At 42.9% G+C, this 13,556-nt stretch overlaps 1 protein-coding gene across 1 annotated transcript; it reads right to left on the minus strand.

Annotated features, from left to right (window-relative positions):
• Positions 1–2,903: 2,903 nt before the first annotated feature.
• On the minus strand, positions 2,904–3,486 carry LOC133773038 (activated RNA polymerase II transcriptional coactivator p15-like). Its single transcript, XM_062210177.1, has one exon. It carries the CDS (start codon positions 3,446–3,448, stop codon positions 3,065–3,067), a length of 384 nt encoding a protein of 127 aa, XP_062066161.1. The 5' UTR covers positions 3,449–3,486; the 3' UTR covers positions 2,904–3,064.
• Between the last annotated feature and the right edge of the window lie 10,070 nt (positions 3,487–13,556).

Consider the following 13,556-nt stretch of genomic DNA (forward strand, 5'->3'; position numbering starts at 1 on the left):
GCTCTTAGCCTTGGATTTTAAAATATAAGTTACTGCCCTATGAATCACAACAGAATAGTCCTTGGCTGGGTAAAGCAGGCTTGGATGAGTGAGTGGGTAATAGCCACCTTCTCAGCACTCGCCATGTTCTGGTTCTATTCTTCTTTTGACTCTGTCTCAGCCTAGCCATGTGATCAAAGCTACAAGATGGAAGGTTTGGGGATGGTGCTGCGGTGTAGTGGGTAAAGCTGTGGCCTGTAGTACTGGCTTCCCATATGGGTGCCGATTCGAGTCCCAGCTGCTCCACTTCCATTTTTTTTTTTTAAAGATTTAATTTATTTGACAGGTAGAGTTACAGACAGTGTGAGAGAGAGACAGAGCGAAAGGTCTTCTTTCCGTTGGTTCACTCTCCAAATGGCCGCAATAGCTGGAGCTACGCTGATCCGAAGCCAGGAGCCAGGTGCCTCTTCCTGGTCTCCCATGTGGGTGCAGGGACCCAAGCACTTGGGCCATCCTCCACTGTCTTCCTGGGCCACAGCAGAGAGCTGGACTGGAAGAGGAACAACTGGGACTAGAACTGGCGCCCATATGGGATGCCATTGCCACAGGTGGAGGATTAACCTACTGTGCCATGGCACCAGCCCCCAAGCTGCTCCACTTCCAATCCAGCTCCCTGCGAGGGCCTAGAAAAGCAGTAGAAGATTGTCTAAGTGCTTGGGCACCTGTACCCACGTGGGAGACCTGGAAAAAGCTCCTGGTTCCTGGCTTCAGATCAGTGCAGCTCTGGCCTTTGCGGACAATTGGGGAGTGAACTATCAGAGGGAAGACCTTTCTCTCTCTCTCTCTCCCTTTTCTTCTCTCTGTGTATAATTCTGACTTTCAAATAAATAAATAAATCTTTAGAAAAAAAAGGATGGAAGGGGGCAGCGAATCAAATCCTATCTCTTGGCCTTGTATTTGTATTTAATTTTTGTTTCTCTTGTGTTTGAATTATCATTTACCCCCTATTTCAGTTACTCTCACAGATTATGTCTAGAAGAAATGCCTTTCCCAAAAGCATAAGAAAAACAAAAATGAACAAATGGGATATCAAATTAAAAACTTCTGCATGGCAGACATAGGCACACTATAGGATGGGAGAAAATACATGTAAACTATACTCCTACATCTGACAAGGAATCAATAACCAGAATATATGAGGAGCCCACACAACTCAATGGCAAAAGAAATTTTGGTTTAAAAATTGGAAAAAGATCTAAACAGACAATTCACAAAGGAAGATGCACAAATGATGAAAAAGAATATGAAATACTCACCATCACTAATCAGAGAAATGCCTGCAATGAGAGATCACTTCACTCCAGTTAGCATGGCTATTATCAAAAGGCCAGGAGATAACAAGTATTGATGAGGATGCGAAGAAAAGGGAACCTTGCACACCATTGGCGAGAATGTAAATTTTAGGAAACAGTATGGAGTTTCCTCAAAAAATTAAATATAGAATGTCTATATGATCCAAGAATTCCACTACTGGATATACAAGGGTGATTCAAAAAGTTCATAGGAAACTAAAGTTCAAGTAAAGCTAAAAGAGGTTTATTTTGGTATAAAAAATTGAAATCCATGCATAATTGTTTCATAAAAAATTCATGGAAATTGACTGTTATGAAAAAGCTTTTCATAGATTTCAGAATTTTTGGCACAAAAATAAACTTGTCTTTTTATTCCATTATCCATGAACTTTTTGAAGTATCCTCATATATCCAAAGGAGATGAACAGAGTCATTTGAAGAGACTCCTGCATTCCGGTGTTTACTGCAACTCTATTCAAAATAGCCAAGAAATGGAAACAACTTCAGAGTTTAGCCTCTGATGAATAGATACAACCATGGCACCAGTACACACACATTCAGTCATTTAAAAGGATGAAATCCTGTCATTTGCAACAACATGGACGGAACTAGAGGTCATTATGATTAAGTAGAATAACCCAAGTGCATACAAACACAACCGCACGATCCAATGTTAAACTGGTGTCATAGGACGTAAGTGTATAAGCGTGGTTCCCAGAGGCTGGGGGGAGTAGGGGATAGAAATGGGTGAGTACTGTGTAAAAGCTGGACAACAGTAAGAAGTTCTGGTGCTCTATTGCACAGAAGGGTGACTGCAAATAATGATAACGCGTTGCATATATATACACACATATTATATATATATATATTTAATATTTATTTTATTTATATTGAAAGACAGAGTTACAGAGAGAGGTAGAGCCAGACAGAGAGAGAGGTCTTCCATTCCACTGGTTCACTCCCCAGATGGCCGCAACAGCCAGAGCTGCGCCGATTCAAAGCCAGGAGCCAGGAGCTTCTTCGGAGTCTCCCACATGGGTGCAAGGGCCCAGGGACTTGGGTCATCTTCTTTTTTTTTTTTTTTTTTTTTTTGACAGGCAGAGTGGACAGTGAGAGAGAGAGAGAGAAAGGTCTTCCTTTTTGCAGTTGGTTCACCCTCCAATGGCCGCTGCTGCAGCCAGTGCATCTCGCTGATCCGAAGCCAGGAGCCAGGTGCTTCTCCTGGTCTCCCATGCGGGTGCAGGGCCCAAGGACTTGGGCCATCCTCCACTGCCTTCCTGGGCCATAGCAGAGAGCTGGCCTGGAAGAGGGGCCACCGGGATAGAATCCGGCGCCCCAACCGGGACTAGAACCCGGTGTGCCGGCGCCGCTAGGCGGAGGATTAGCTTGTTAAGCCACGGCGCCAGCCTTGGGGTCATCTTCTACTGCTTTCCCAGGCCATAGCAGAGAGCTGGATCAGAAGTGGAGCACCCAGGACTCAAACTGGCACCCATATGGGATGTCAGCACTGCAGGCTGGGGCTTTAATCCCCTGTGCCACAACGCCAGCCTCATTATATATTTTTTTTTCACTCAGAACATTTTTAATAATGCACATAAAAAAAAAGTATTCGTCTTACAAAGTGTTCTGCAATCCAAATATACAACAGCTTGGAAAACAACATTTAGAAAACAAAAGCCAATGTAAAAAGATTAAAACAACTAAGACATTACAGGTATCGTATGGCTCAGGTTTTACAGTTTTCTTACTGCATCATCAATGTCAGAAATCTGTTCCTTCAGCTGGCTCCACTGCTCTGGATTTAAAGAAATGCCTTTTCTCCCTGGTTTCATTTCACCTTCTGGATCCATCCAGTACTCTCGAATGTCAAATAGGACTTTCCCTTTGAAGTCCCGAACACTGACGTACCTCATTTTCCCAATCTGAAACATGTTATCACCTCTGCTGCTGCTGCTCTGTTTGGGAGATGACAGAGCTCTTGAGGTCTCACCAGTCTTTTGCTTCTTCACAGGTTTTTCTGGGGTAATTTGCTTTTTCCTCTTTAACTTTTTGTCAACTTCACTGTCAGAATCACTGCCAGATGAGCTTGAAGAAACAAGTTCCTTTGATTTAGGCATTGCTCCGTCCCTGCGGCCACACACTCTACTACTCGCTCGCGACTCCATTATGTATTTTTAAAAGCCAGAAGAGATACAGGCATTTGGCAAAGCAATTAAGATGCCATGTGGGATGCATTATCTCACGTCAGAGTACCTGGGTTGGAGTTCCAGCTCTACTTCCAGCCCAACTTCCTGCTAGTGCCTAAACTGAGGTGCAGTAGGTGCTAAATCAAGTTATTCAAGTCTCTGCAACTCATCTGGGGGACCTGGATGGAGTTCCTGGCTCCCAGCTTTGGTCTGGCAATGCCCTGGTTATGGAAGCCATTTGAGGAATGAAGAGTGGGCAGATGTAGTCATTCTCTCTCTCTTCTCTCTCTCCCTCCCTCTCTACCTTTCAAATAAAATGAAAATGAAATTTTAAAATATTTTATTTACAGAATACATACCAAGAAATATACATAAGTGTACAGATCAGTGATGTATTTTTGGTCATTTGATCACACTCATAATCAACACCTAAATTAAGAACAACGCATTAGGGTTGGCATTGTAGTTTACAGAGTTAAGCCACTGCCTGCAGCACCAGCATCCCATATGGGTGCCAATTCAAGCCCCAGCTGCTCCACTTCCCATCCAGCTCCCTGCTAATGTGTCTGGGAAAGCAGCAAAAGATGTCCCTGGTCCCTGGGTCCCTGCACCCAAGTGGGAGACTGGGAAGAAGCTCCTGCCTCCTGGGTTTGGCCTGGCCCACCCAGCCCTAGTCATTGTGGCCACCTGGGAAGTGAACCACCAGATGGAAGAGCTTCCTCTCTCTGTCTGTCCTTCTTTCTCTAACTCTGCCTTTCAAATAAATACATCTTAAAAAAAAAAACAACAACAAAGCATTCCTAGTACCCCAAGACACCTCAGTATTTCCCCCTCTCCATTTCTTTTTTTAAACCTATGAAGAGAGTATATTCTCATTTATGTGGTATTATTCAGTGAAGCCATATTTACAAGAATATACCAAATTATTGACATCCACACAATTTTTATCCTCTCTCTATATTTTAACTACCACACATAAGAAAAAACATGATATTTTTCTTTTTGGCTCTGGCTTATTTCACTTAGCATAATGATCTCCAGTTGTACTCATTTTCTCTCAAATGTCAAGATTTCATTCTCTTTAATGATTGAGGAATATTCCATTGTGTGTGTGTATATATATATGTATATATATAAACACATTTTCTTTATCCAGTCATCAGTTCATGGACATCTAGACTGATTCCTTGTCTAGCCTATTGTGCATTGAGTTGCTATATAAACACATTCTTTAAAATCAGAACTTAAAGAACAAAACCACACAGCCTTACTCGTATCTGGCCCATTTAACCCGATTCTGACTCGAATCACTTGAGCAATTCCTACTCTCCAACAAACCAGCCCCCACCTCAACCATCGAGAGGGAATGCCATTTTAATTATTTCTTACTTTAGTTCTCAGAGTGTCTGCCTTTGCCCTGGCAATTGTGAGCAAATTGTCATTATCCTCTTGCATTGCCTGTGACATTACTGTGTGAGTACTTCACAGAGCCCTTCAGACAGGACCTGCCTTGCTAACTTCAGCAGGGCAGACTGTCTGCCTGACAAGCAGAAATGCCACAGCCATAGCAGGATCTTTTTATCATTATGATTCACTGGAAAGTCAGAGTTACAGAGAAAGAGGGACAAAGTTCTTCCAGCCACTGATTCACTCCCCAGATGGCTGCAACAGCTGGGGACTGGGCCAGGCTGAAGCCAGGAGCTTCATCTGAATGTCCCACGTGAGTGGAAGGCCCCAAGCACATTTTCTGCTGCTTTTTCCAGTCCATTAGCAGGGAGCTGGATCAGAAGTGGAGCAACTGGGACATGAACAAATACCCTTATGGGATGCTGGCATCACATGCCTTGGCTTCCCCTGCTACACCAAAATGCTGGCTCCCTGCAGTCTTCTACTCACCTCTACTCCTGTAGTTAGAAGAGGATATTCGAATAATCTTCTGGGCCTTCTTGGGCAGTGTCAGTTACTCTTGGGCTCTGGTCTGGTCATTAAATGTTGTGTAATAAATCATACCATAACTTAGAGGCTTAAGATAATAACAAGCAGGTATTTTCCGTCTCTTCTGATTTCGAGGGTTTGGGAATTAGGAAGCGGCTTCGCTCAGCTGCATTGGGTCTTTCATGAAGCTGCAGTCAGGTGATGGCTGAGGCTGCGGTCATTTTGGAAACTTCTGACACCTGAGCGAAGAAGAGGCATGCCGTTGAGGACAGGAACACCTGGAAATCCTTAGGTCTCTGCCGTCTGCCTATTTAATCTCTGTGTGTTCCTTCTCAGAGTATCTATGTGCCAGCTGAGGTTTCCCAGACCAGTAATCCCCAGTAAAGTTCACAGAAAGTGGGTTTCCTTTTTCCTTTTTTAAGACACATTTGCTTATTTATTTGAAAGGCAGAGTTAGAGAGAGAGGAAAAGAGACACAGAGAGAGATCTTCCATTTGCTGGTTCACTCCCCAAATGGCTGCAACGGCCAGGGCTGAACCAGACCAAAGCCAGGAGCCAGGAGCTTCTTCTGGGTCCCCTATGTGGGTGTGGAGGCCCAAGGACTTGGGCCATCCTCCACTGCTTTCCCAAGAACACTAGCTGAGAGCCAGATAGAAAATGGAGCAGCCGGGACTCGAACCAGCCCCCAAAGGGATGCCAGCATCGCAAGCAGAGGCTCAACCTGCCACCCCACAATGCTGGCCCAGGTGGCTGTCTAATTTCACTTGGAAGTTATACATCATTCACTTTTGTCACACTGTTCTTCAAGGCAGCGCAGAACCACATGACCACATGTGGGGGTCATAAATTCTGTTATTTGGTGGGAAGAGTGTCAAAGAATTTACAGGCATTTTAAAAACTACCATAGGCACCTGTGGCTTAGAGTTTGTGGGAAACTGAACTCTTGCTTTTTTCATATCTAGAATTACACGCTAAGTGAGCAGGATTCCTGGCCATGCTGTGTGGATGGTCTAGTGCCTGCATAGGAGTATGACAAAGAACAGATAGCAGGAACATTCCATCTGATGTTCGGGTCCCAGTGTTGGCTCAGGATCAGAGATTGCATCATTGGTGCTTCCTGCCTGAAGGTAGGAAGGCCTCTGAGGGTTGCTGCCTGAAGAGTTAATTTCCACGGTAAGCCTTCAAAATTACACAGGCAGACGGCAAGTCCCTGCAGCTGGCTATAATTACCACTTGTGATGGCACCTCTAGATGGGCACACAGCTGTCTGTGTATTGTGCTGGGGCATGTGACATGATATGTGGGGTCTAGCCTGAATGGCACATCCACTACTGGGGACATGAGATTGGCCAGGCTCCACCCATGGGGATCACAACAAAAAGTGCTCACCTACAGGTGTGAACCATGGTAGAATGAGGCACCATTAATAGCACCAGAGATTCTGTACACAGCTTGGGAGGAACAACTAGGTTGAGAAGGGGAGCTAGGGAGTTTGTCTTGAAGCTGCTTTTGTATAACAGGAATTCTATTTTTCCTTATGTGTTTATTTGGGATGACTGTGAGACTGGAGGCTAATGGATGGTGTGACAGCTTAAAGGCCAATGCAAGTTACCCCCTTGGTGCCATGGCTTGGCCCACCATGTTTTAAAAACTGGGTCTTGGTTGAGGAAGCCCAATATCCTGTGCCCAGTGTTGCCACCCTCAGGCTTCCATAAGCCATGCTGCCTTCCCTGGTCCTTCCCAGCCTCAGGATTCTACCACATCACATTCTGACCAGACTGCTTCCATCATCGAGAGGGGAAGTCATGCCTGTGTACCAGGAGAGCCTCTTCAGAGTGTGACAGGGGATAGAACCCATGCCTGTGATGAAGGAGTGTGTCTGATTTCGGAGCCTGTAAACGCATAGAAGCAAGGTTAGTGGGGAGGGTATGGTTAGATGTGGCGACTTGTGAATGGATGTGGACACGCAGATGTGCGTGGTTATATGTGGCTATGTGTGGCTGTGTGTAGACGTCTCTACGTGTGTGTCTGACCACCACCACAGACACAAAGGCCAATATCTCCCACAGCCCCACTGCCATCAGGGGCAGGTGGCTGTTCTTTGTGCAGTTCTCACTGCCACTATGTGTGAAGGAGCTAGAAACCAGCAAATGGCTCTGAGTTGTTCTCTCACATGTTGGGATCTGAATGTGCATGTTTTGGGCCTTAAGCTATGGGCATACATAGGCAATCAACAGACACCAAATCTGCAGGTGCCCTGTTCTTGGACTTCCCAGCCTGTAGAACCATTAAGACACAAATAGCAGCCTGAACAGACTAAGAAGAGTGCAAATAATGAAAATGTGTATCTTGGGGCCAGGGCTGTGGCATAGCAAATAAAGCCACGTCCTGGCTGCTCCTCTTCCAATCCAGCTCTCTGCTATGGCCTGGGAAAGCAGTAGAAGAAAGTCCTTGGACCCCTGCACCCACATGGAAGACCCAGAAGAAGCTCCTAGCTCTTGGCTCCTGGCTTCTGATCTGCCCTGGTACGGCCATTGTTGCCATCTGGGGAGTGAATCAGTGGGTGGAAAACCTCTATCTCCCCCTCTCTCTCTGCCTCCCTTTAACTCTGCCTTTCAAATAAATAAATCTTTTAAAAAATTTAAAAATGTGTATCTCAGGTGTGCTTCTGAAATAAGTGAGATATTCTAAGAAATCATGAGCTGGAATACTGTCATGTTTACAGACAAATATTTTATGGAGTTTTGAAACACTTTTCACATGTTTGTACATTAAATATACATATATATATATATATATATATAATAAAATACATGTGGCCAGCTGGGGCAGACAGAAGATTCTGTCTTACTGTGAGAAAACTGATTTCAAACCCCACTCTGCTTTCTAGAACATCAAGGCATCTCTTTTTTGATAATCCGTGAGTTGTTCTTGGTATGCTTGTTAGGAAGCACCATGAGGCTTGGGCTGGAGTAACAAATTGCCCCCAGCTGGGTACCCTACAACAATAGAGATGTATTGTCACAGTGTGGTAGGCTGCAAGTCTGGAACCAAAGCACTGGGGGTGGGTGCTCGCTGCAAAGGCCATAGGGCAAAATCCCTCTTTGCCTTGTCCTAACTTCTGGTGGCTCCCGGCATTCCGTGATGTTCCCTGAAATGCAGTTCTATCATTCCAATCTCTACTTTCATCTTCATGTGGCCTTCTTTTGTGTGTCCTCCCCTCTTCTTAAACAAACACCAGTTATTAGATTTGCATCCAACCTTAAATCGAGGATTATTTCACCTTGAGATCCTCAACTTACTACATGTGCAGAGAACCTATTTCCAAATGGGATCATGTTCTGAGATTATGAACGAATGCAATCCAGGGAGTCAACCCACTCCAAATGTACAGTGTAGAAATCCTCCTTGTGGCTTCCTACTGTTGAACAACCCCTTTTATGCTACTTAAATAGTTTAACATAAAACATGACATGCTGTTTTACAAGTACAGAATTTCTCCTCTGCAAGTATAAAATTTCCATCCATATGCAAACAAAGCAGTGAAGTGAATATATTTAAAATTAATGGTATTGATTTAGCATGACAGATAACATTTTCTGAGATCATGATATCCTTCAACCATGTCTTATCCTGTCTGTGGTATACACATTCTCCCAAGTCTGCCAATATTACCATTAACTCACCCTTCTCTCTTCTGACCATTAAATATTTTGGTTCATACAGCTTTCCACTGATTTATTCTCTGGCTACAATTTTTGTCCTCTTCCTTATCTAATTATCAAATTTATTATCTTAAATCATATGGCGAAAAAGTGCTTATCAGATGACCCAAAATATTTGCATATTAATTCTTTAAAGATTATAATCATCTAAGAAACAACCCAAAGTAAATATTTTTTTCTAGAGAATGTAGGCATCTACATGTTGACCCCATTAAAAAAAAAAAAACTGACATTTGGTTCTAAATCATGTGAATTCCTGGTATGGGTGTTCTCCATCTAATTTTAAAAATTGTATGTATTTGGGGCCAACACTGTGGAGTAACGGGTAAAGCCGTCGCCTGCAATGCCAACCTCTCATATGGTTCATGTCCCAGCTGCTCGACTTCCAATTCAGATCCCTGCTAACGGCCTGGGAAAAGCAGCAGAAAGTTGCCCAAGATTATGGGCCTCTGCTACCCACATGGGAGACTCCTGGCTCCCAGATCCTGGCTTCATCCTGGCCCAGCCCTGGCCATTGCAGCCACCTAGGGAGTGAAATAACCAATGGAAGATATCTCTCTCTCTCACTACCCACCCCCACCCCATAACTCTGACTTTCAAATAAGTAAATAAATCTCTGTAAAAAAAATTTATGATTTCATTTAAGAGGCACAGAAAGAGAGAGGGAGAGACAGACATACAGAGAAAGTTTTCATACACTGACCTACACCTGAAATGCCTGCAGTGGCTGGGGCTGGGCCAGGCCAAAGCTGGGAGAATCAGTAACATGATCTTAGTACCCCATGCTGAGTAGTAGGGATTTTAGCCATGACGTGCTGCCTTCCAGATTCTGCATTAGCAGGGAGCTGGAATTGGAAGCCAGAACTGGGAGTTGAACCTAGGTACTCTGATCTGAGAGGTGAACATCCCAACTAACATCTTAATCACCATGCCAAATGTCCACCACGTCCAATTTGGAATAGCCTCTTCTCTAGACTAACCATGAGAAATATCATATTAGAAAACCAGAAGTGGAGAACCTGAACTAATTGATGGTTAGCTAGGTTAGGTCATAATTCTAGCTGTAGTATCCACAGGCCTGGAGTAGTACCTGTCATCAGCCAATTACTGGGCTTTCCAAGGCCAGAACTTCAGTCCTGAGATAGATGCCTCTTCGTGGTCTGTTAACCAACTCAAGAAGAAAATGGGCAGTCTTTGCTTGGGTATCAGTCACAAGAGTGACAACTGTAAGTTCATCTTCATTTTGGCTTACCTTGATCTAGCCCTATTTCTAGTCTTTGGAACCAATGCTGTTGATATCTGGGTGGGAATGGTAGACATGTTCTGAATATCCTTTGCTTTGTTCCCCACCTTCCTCTATAACATATTCGGCCTCTTTGACTTTAATAACAGTTGTGAATCTTGGGCTGAGGCTAGCTGTAAGTCCTCATTCCTGGATACCATAATGGGCATGTTCCCTAAGCCAATCAGAATCCTGCCACAATAGTTTTCTCATTGGATATGGAAGAAAGGAGCCCTTTTCCTCTCTGGTCACTATGGAGACACATTTCTGGTTTCGTGGAGAATCCAAACTGAGAGTCTGAAGTGATATGATGGCCTGGGAAAGACTCACAACGGTGCTCTGGTGTTGACTCCACTGACTTCCCCACCTTTGTTATTCCCGAAGCTTAGTAAAAATAAGTTTGTAAAATCACACTTTCTCATGTAAGCCAGTTTACTTTGGATATCTTACACCAACCATAAGTCATGCTCATTCATTTTATTAAACAAAGGTACCTCACTGTTGATACCTAACTCTCTGCCCTGCTTGTGGCAGCTACTTGGAATCACATATAGATCTCTGTTGTAATCAACCATGAGTGGAGAGAGGTTCTGATTTGAGCTCCTAAGAGCGAAGACCTCACCATCTTTTACAGTAACTCACTTTATTCTATTTGGCTGTAAAAAACATAAGGCAATATCTCCTTTTGTTCTGAGATATTGCCTATGTTTGTGTAGCACTTCTATGTGTGGGAAATTTACTTTTCTTTCGTTTTTAATCTTCCTGCATCAGACACCTGCCAAAGGGTCTTCTCTGTCTTTGACTACAGGAGTGGAGCACATGGTCCATCCCAAATCCATCAGAAACAGCCGCCCTCTCATAAGCATTAGTTGAGTGATGCACACGTAGTCCAGTCAAAGCCAGGCAGACTTTGGCTGGGACCTCTGGAAAGCAGTGTTCTCCTTTCTACACTAGGTTTGAGTGTGAGGGGATGAGTGGGAACATCCAGGACCAGCTCTTGATGGAGCCTGCCTAAGAATGGCGTGAACTCAGAGGAAGTTGACCCAAAAGATGATGAGAAAAAAGCTGGGTCATATTAGCATCACTGGATCCACTGTCTCAAGCCACAGTTGACTTATTTTTGGTCAGGGTACATAAACTAATGATACCATAGATTCAGTTAAATAGAATAATGCTTAAGACCATATTCAAGGTATGAATATATCACTCGAAAGGACCAGGCTACCTATGAAGAAAAATGCGGTGACTGGGGTCTGTATCATTGAAAACAAAACAGAAATGAACCTGCCTGCCTGCCTTCCTCTTTTCTTTCATTCGCCCCTCCCTCCCTCTCCAATACCTTATACATTCTGTATGCATGATGACCCAGACAGATAAAAGAGCTGAAAAAAAAAAAAACCTGCTATGTGTCCATTAGAATAACAGAGTGTGATGGCAACCACTTGGCATACTACTCTGATAACAAATCGTCATAAGTATAGTACTTACAACCATCACAATTGTCATGGTGGGAAGTATTCTATATCATATCATCTTTATCTCCCAAGCTGTCTCCTATCTGATTCAAAGATATAGAAGTCTTTTTCAAAGTCCAATATGACTTACAGTTCTTATTCCAGTTTTAGAGAGCGCGTCCTCCAGGCATCCATACTTGCAGCCACGTGGCCAATCTATATCAACTGAATTCTGCAAAATGCCCCTGCTTCTACATCCACTTGTCCTTGCTTCATTTTTTTGGATTGATGTTCTCATTTCATTAATCAATCAATCCCCTGACTTTGATGTTTGGATTCAGTTTTCCTTGTTCTTTTTGTCCTGGATTGGATCTTAAAATGGTCCCAGTTTTACAACATAGAAAATATCTAGAGATCTGCTTCACAACCATGTGATTATATGCAACACTACTGAACTGTATACCTAGAGATGATTAAGATGACAAAGTCTGGGTTTTTCTTGTTTTTGTTTTTTGGCATCCAGAAAAAGAATGGTCCCTCTATCATAACCTTTTCTAGAGTCAAATTGAATTTGCTACCATTAGGTACAAATAAGAACTGACTTTAAAGGAAGTTTACTCCATAAAGTGTGTTCCAGTACAGAGCTTTGATGTTGGCCATGACTATTATCATGGTTCCCTCAGTACTTGAATAACCTTTTCCCTTGGGTCCCTCTCATGCATTAGTAAAGAATATATATATATATTTTTATTAAACTTTTATTTAATGAATATAAATTTCCAAAGTACAGCTTATGGGTCACAATGGCTTCCCCCCTCCCGTAACTACCCTCCCGCCCGCAACCCTCCCCTCTCCCGCTCCCTCTCCCCTTCCATTCATGTAAGGATTCATTTTCGATTCTCTTTGTATACAGAAGATCAGCTTAGCATATATTAGGTAAGGTTTTCAACATTTTGCCCATATAGCAATACAAAGTGAAAAAACTACCATTGGATTACTAATTATAGCATCAAATAGCAATGTACAGCACATTAAAGACAGAGAACCCACATGATTTTTTTTTTCGAATTAATTAACTTTCTATGCCATTTCCCCTTCAACACCAGGTTGTTATTTTTTTTTTCATTTCCAATTCTCTTTATATACAGAAGATCACTTCAGTATATCATTAGTAAAGAGCTCGTCAGTTTGTGCCCACACAGAAACGCAAAGTATAAGGATAAAGTATTACATTGTATATCTACTCCCGTGATACCTGGTTCATTGGTTCTCAAAACACAATATGCAATACCATTCACAGGCCATGATAAAGGCATATTCCAAGGCTTATCATAGAAATCCTCTAGAGCTAAGGCCCAGAAATTTGTATGTTCTATAAATATTCTACATTATTCTGCTACAAACTGCCAATGAACCGTAAATTGAGAAATTCTGCTTTAGAAGGTATGCTGCTCTGAGGGAAAGGAGCACATGTTTAATATTTTTTTCTGCAATAGCTCAAGCCCAGAACTTTGTACTTAGTAGGGACTTCCATATGGTTGAAAATTTTCAGTAAAAAAAAAAAAATGGTACTTTTTCTGGACTTCTCCAAATATAATACAATTTGTGACATGTGGAACCATTCATAATTAATTCTGCATTAA

The sequence above is a fragment of the Lepus europaeus genome, chromosome 13, assembly GCF_033115175.1.
Source record: "Lepus europaeus isolate LE1 chromosome 13, mLepTim1.pri, whole genome shotgun sequence".
In the NCBI taxonomy this organism is placed as follows: domain Eukaryota; kingdom Metazoa; phylum Chordata; class Mammalia; order Lagomorpha; family Leporidae; genus Lepus; species Lepus europaeus.